Source organism: Lissotriton helveticus, chromosome 11, assembly GCF_964261635.1.
Source record: "Lissotriton helveticus chromosome 11, aLisHel1.1, whole genome shotgun sequence".
Classification (NCBI taxonomy): Eukaryota; Metazoa; Chordata; class Amphibia; order Caudata; family Salamandridae; genus Lissotriton; species Lissotriton helveticus.
The window spans coordinates 301,398,858-301,404,857 of NC_136072.1; the positions used below are offsets into that span (position 1 = coordinate 301,398,858).

The 6,000-nt window shown below is 41.9% G+C and overlaps 1 protein-coding gene across 1 annotated transcript in view; it reads right to left on the reverse strand.

Moving 5' to 3' along the window:
* The window catches only part of PLPBP (pyridoxal phosphate binding protein), a 63,266-nt gene that overhangs the window by 38,041 nt on the left and 19,225 nt on the right, over positions 1-6,000 (reverse strand). Inside the window, exon 2 of the mRNA XM_078665417.1 lies at positions 2,008-2,115. Within this exon, the coding sequence (XP_078521543.1) occupies positions 2,008-2,115 (108 nt within the window). The remainder of the gene's footprint in view (positions 1-2,007; positions 2,116-6,000) is intronic.

The following is a 6,000-nucleotide window of genomic DNA, read 5'->3' on the forward strand; positions in this document are numbered from 1 at the left end:
CGAAATACATGGCCCTAAACCCAACCAAACCAGACAAGGGTTGTCTTACCTTAAAAGGAATAAAGTTGGAATCTGTGCCTCACTTTTCATATCTAGGGGTGACACTAGATTCAAACTTTACCTGGAAAGCACAATTGGAAAAAAGCAAACTGCTATTTGCTCAGAATGTTAAACCAATACTTAGAGAGCAAAGTTTAAGCACTAGTAAAGCGGTGCTTCCAGTAATGGAACTTTTTAAATTCAAAGTTCAATCCTCAGTGCTTTACGGTGCAGAATTATGGGGGCCCGGGTCCAAGGAGACCTTCAGCGTTCAAGATAATAATTTTATGCGAAGCTTGGTAAGGGTTACGAGAGGAACCCCATTGGTACCTTTGCAATTGGACCTTAATTTTAAGAGAACAGATCATCATGTTCTTATTAGACCGCTTATGCTATGGGTAAGATTGTGGCATGTCCCTGAACTTCAAGCATATAAAGAAGGGCTGATCGAGATCATGGCGCTGGACAGCCAGAAAAAAATCCCATGGCTGAGACATGTTAGTACTTGGTTTAATAACATAGGTCTGAAACATTTTTGGGAGAACCCTGAGCGGTTACCATCTAATCCCAAATTAGTCTTGAAAAGAGCCTTTTGGTCCTATGTAGCAAATATGACTGTAAATACCATAACTAGTGGCTCATTAGTTTCAAAATTTTTAAATTTTAAGGACGAACCCTTATATGAGACCTTTATGGACGAAATAGAGCCCCCACTAGCCAAAACATTATTTTTAAAGTTTAGATATGGTAATCTTTTACTAAAATCAACTTTGGCTCGTTGGGCTAGGAACCGTGATCCATCTTCAGAGGCATTGGACGAAGTTTGCTCACTATGTGAAAATAACCAAATAGAGAATGAGCAGCATATTCTTTTCTTTTGTCCCTTGTACGGTCAAGAAAGAAAAAGATGGATTAAACCAATATGCCTATTATTAGGCTTGAGGTCCTGCCCCCAGGCTCTGAGAATTTTGACTACAAACACTTCGCAACAGATAACATTTAGTGTTAGTAGATTTTTACTTTCTATTTGCTATCGTAGGAAAAAAATGGGCCATCAGTTGTAACCAAGTTTCCTTAATTTATGGCGCTGAATTATGGTCTTGAATTTGCCCCAATTAGCACCATCCAACTGAATTTGCTTTTAGATTTATTGGGGTATCATCCAGTCTCATATGATTTTATTGTTATGCTCCAAGTGTTTTCTAACATGTGTTGCACAGTTACATAGAATGTGTTCAATATTTTAACTGAATGTCATTACTTTTTATTGAATTGTAATTTTTAAAGTGTTCTTTTATGGCGTAATGCCGAAATAAAGATTTGAAATGAGTGGGATAGCGTTCTGTACATAAACTGAATCAAAGACAAAATTAATGTAAGCTTCGATATGTAGTTATGCCTTGTACCCATCTGTATTAATGCTTCTCTTAATGCTAACAATGACAATGCAATCCTAATTAAACAAATTATTGAAATGTTTACCCTATATAAGACCAATGGACAGATAATAAGAGTTGTTACAACATTTGTGAAAGGGCCACCAGAAAATGAAGAGGATGTAGTTTAGGAAAGAAGTGGTGACCAACTGCCTAAAGTTTTAGTGACCTTAGAGAATGGAGAGCTATTGCATACACGTCATAATATTCGTTATTAATGACTAAGCATATGCATAATCACAATACTGTGAAGGTTCTTTAGCCTTTCCGCACTAGAATATTTTTAAAGAGCCTTCATCCAAAGGGCATAACCTATTCAGAGGTAGAGATTCGTTCGAATGTCTCGTGAAATAAATGTCAAACCAATATTTTAGTTACAATGAGAAAATTAAGAGCAGTCATGGTGGAAAGGAGGTAGTTTTCAAATAGTGGAAAATAAATCAGATGCATATATTTGGCTTCAAAACTTAACTAGCAAGTGAAGAGTAATTATAACAACATTAAAAGTGGATATTAATTCAGAAGCACTTACATAGTTTTCACCAAAGTTCCGTTGTCCATGATTGTAGACATCAATCACCATATCAACAGGTTTCGTTTTACTGACTGCTACAAGCCGGGGTTTTATTGCAGGTAAATGCTGCCAAAAGAGAAGGCAGCAAATAGCATATATTAAACAACATTTCCAAAATCAACTTCCCTTAAGTCATCACTCTGATAAGCATATTGTCAACATAATCCTGGAAACCATCTTATTTTCCATCTCTAACTTTCTCTTTAAGCGGGACAAACAACTGAAACTGCTGCCCTTTGTGCCAAAAACTATCACATATGAACTTCCTGGTTCACTGTATTAGCGTAGCTCAGCATCCACTGACATCACTTTTTCAAAGCATGCAGTCTGAAGGTTGTGTGAAATCAAAACATAAATTAACAAGCATTTGCAATGCAATAGGTCTCGCATATGTGAGAGTTTAAGCTATTGGCATTGTAAATGGCAAATCCTTTAATTTAAGTTTTAAAAACCTACACGTAAATAAAAGGCATTGTCATTTACAATGCCAACAGCTCAAACTCTCATAAATGCGAGGCCTATTGCATTGCAAATGCTTGTTCTTTTTGCACCAATGAAAGCGTTTGCACACTATAATCATTGGTGGTAATGGTAGATTGGTTCATCCACCACAGCAAAAAACCAAGTGAGGAACGGGTAAGTAAAGCACAACAGACCACTGACCTCTGTTATCAACACAAAGATATGCAGCTCTGACAAACATGAAACCCACCCTGTACTGAGGGGTGTTCTTGGTCTCTCTCTAGACCACAAGCAAAAACGAAAAGTGTTTTAATGCCTAAGCCACTGAGCAAACGTAGTACTGACACGATTCAAAGGAAATGTATTGAATAGACAGTAAAAATAAACCTCCTAAAAACGTGTTTTTTTTGTTCGTTTTCGTTAGCCTTATACTTCAGCTGAAGCTCTGAGATATTCCTCCGGGGATGATTTGTTGCGCTATACTAAGTGATGCTAATATAAAAGTTATCTCACTGGTTACTAATTCAGTTTTCGGAATGCACTACTACATAATGAGTAATATAACCATAATGAAAACGTGATGTGTTCATGTGGTGTGTGTGGGGGTGAGGTATCATTTCAGTCAAGAATTATTTTAAGTGTTTTCTTAACTGCGGTAACATACGTAGTTTCATTGTCCCTTTTCTGTCACAAACACATCATGATGGAACGCTTTACTTTTACTCATTCAGCCCTGAACTGTCAGAGCGAGAAAGAGACAGCCAGCCATATCTAGACTGCTTTTAGATGCGATTACATTATCAAGGGTCGCTGAGTTGGGAACTGTGCTTATCAACAACTGCAATCTCGTGAAATAAAAAAGTCTGGTCCCAGAGCCTTTGTAATTAATATTACAGAATGACAACTTGTAATCTGGCTGGGTCCAGGCCCGCACCATTAGCAATGAGTGACACGTCTCCTGGTCCTAGGACTGGCAGTGCACAGAAACCACACTGGCTGATCGGTTTTAATATTAACTTTATTGCATGATTAAAAATAAAACCTTTGCAAGTTACAGAATTTTAAGAAAAATATTTCAATAAATACATATAAACGTGAGTATAGGATCATATGCGTAATGAAGATTGTTAAAATGTATAAAAATATGCTTATAAAAAGGGAGAGCTGAGGTTCATGTCTGTTATACAGTAAGGTGGCAGTTGGAACTAGGCTAGTAATTATGCTGGTGAGAAATCGCATACTTGGGACTCCTTACAAAGTTTTTTTTCTGCTTGTTCCAAAAACCTTACTAGGGCACAGTTTAATTTAGTGTTCCGAGGGTCAAAGCAAGCCAAGACTACTGCTCTGCACGATCTAATCATGTTTGTATTCCAGAGTTTCCTCAGGAGGGACAGTCTTTCGTTCAGCAGGTTTGGGCAGAGACAAAGAATGTGTACTATGTCTTCTTTGTGGTTCCAGCAGAGTCTGCAGTGTTCCTTCCCATTGGCTCTTTTTCCATTTTGGCAAATGGACCAACAGGTTGATGACTCCCATTCTCAACTTTAAAAAACTTAATTTTGTTCGTGCAGTGAATGGTTGGGTTAGGTACTCCTGTGGGGCTGATCGGTTTTAATATTACCATAGAGCTTCCTGCAGCGCCCTGTCACGCTACTAGGAGCTAGTGATGCATGACTAACACATTTTAGTGCAGTGATACGGACAATAGCACTAAAATGCATTGGTCTAGCCCCTGATGCGTGGTACTTGGAAGTGCTGCCTCGTTTACCAATCCATACTGAAACAGAGGAAATGATAGGCGAACCAAGCTGATTGGTGAATGATGCTCGTTCTGCTGCACTGAGTGCAAATTCAACTTCTTACATATGTCACTTCACATCATTGCTATTTGATCACACCTAAATGAAAGACTAAGCCTCATGAGCAAACAACTAAATGGTTACAAAAAGAAAGATCTGTACCGGTGTCTATGTATACAGTCGAATGCTTAGCATTTCTGGGGCATTTGTACATTTTAGCTACATAAGAGATGAGAAGGACAGGAAGAAACTACTTTAACACTCTTCAAGATGGCGAATGGTTTACACAGCTCCCTGTATTAGTATGCCGCAGCATGTTGGGCTTCGGTTGACTGCACATGTTAAAATTGCATGATATATGCAGTGTTTTTAATAGAACGGGCTTCCTTTCATGTTTTGTCAACTGTGTTAAATAGTCTACTGTAACCTGGGCCCTTTGCTGAATGTTACAAGTGAACCGGGAGGGAGGACCAGGATGAAACCAAGTATGCACGTGACTGCTAGAAGGTTTGCTATGCACAACGGGCATGCACCAGCCTACCAACCTATGCCAGGGACATAATGCTATAAAAAAACAGAAAAAAAGCTGATTTATCTGCCCCAAGATCGTTGGAGCACTTTACAACTGTACCAGGCTAAGTTGTACTTTTCCCCCACATTTTTGTTAGGCGCGGGTGGATTAAGAGAATTACCCAGAATCACAGGATGTCACTACTGTATTAGAATCTTTTTCCACATGTTCCAAAGTCAGCATCTCTAGTGGCGAAGCCCAGCTCTTCCCCTCTCATGAAGCCCTGATGACAACAAGAAAACGAGACACTCCAGCACTCGTATGCCTCAGCGTTTCTCCGCGTCCCCTGGGGCGGGACTTCCGCCTTCGCCCAGGGGAGGCTGAGAAACGCTGTAGGCACATAGGAGGAGCAGACGCCGCCGATGAAAGTGAGGGAAGCCCCGCGTGACGGAGCCTGTAGCCAGGTGAGTGGGGCGGGTGGGGCTTAGTTGTAGGGTGTGTGTGTGAATATGTGTGTATGTGTGTGGGTGTGTGTATGTGTGTGTGTGTATGTGCCTGTATGTGTGTGTGCCTGCGTGTGTGTGTGCCTGCGTGTGTGTGTGCCTGCGTGTGTGTGTGCCTGCGTGTGTGCCTGCGTGTGTGCCTGCGTGTGTGTGTGCCTGCGTGTGTGTGTGCCTGCGTGTGTGTGTGCCTGCGTGTGTGCCTGCTTGTGTGGTGCGCCTACGTGTGTGGTGCGCCTGCGTGTGTGCGCGCCTGTGTGTGTGTGCGCCTGCGTGTGTGTGTGCGCCTGTGTGCTTGCGTGTGTGTATGTGTGTGCCTGCGTGTGTGTGCCTGCGTGTGTGTGTGCCTGCGTGTGTGTGTGCCTGCGTGTGTGTGTGTGCCTGCGTGTGTGTGTGTGTGTGTGCCTGCGTGTGTATGTGTGCGTGTGTGTGTGTGTGTGCGTGTGTGTGCCTGTGTGTGTGTGTGCCTCTGTGCGCGCGCGCCTGTGTGTGTGTGTGTGTGTGTGTGTGTGTGTGTGCGCGCGTGCGCCTGCGTGCGTGTGTGTGCACGCATGCGTGAGTGTGGCCGTGTGTGTGCGTGCGCGATTGAGAGAGGCGAGAGGCAGTCTTGAGCGCGTACACAGACCCCAATCGGCGCGTGCCCCTAGCTGTATCACTTAGCAGGCAAGACAGAAACAATAGG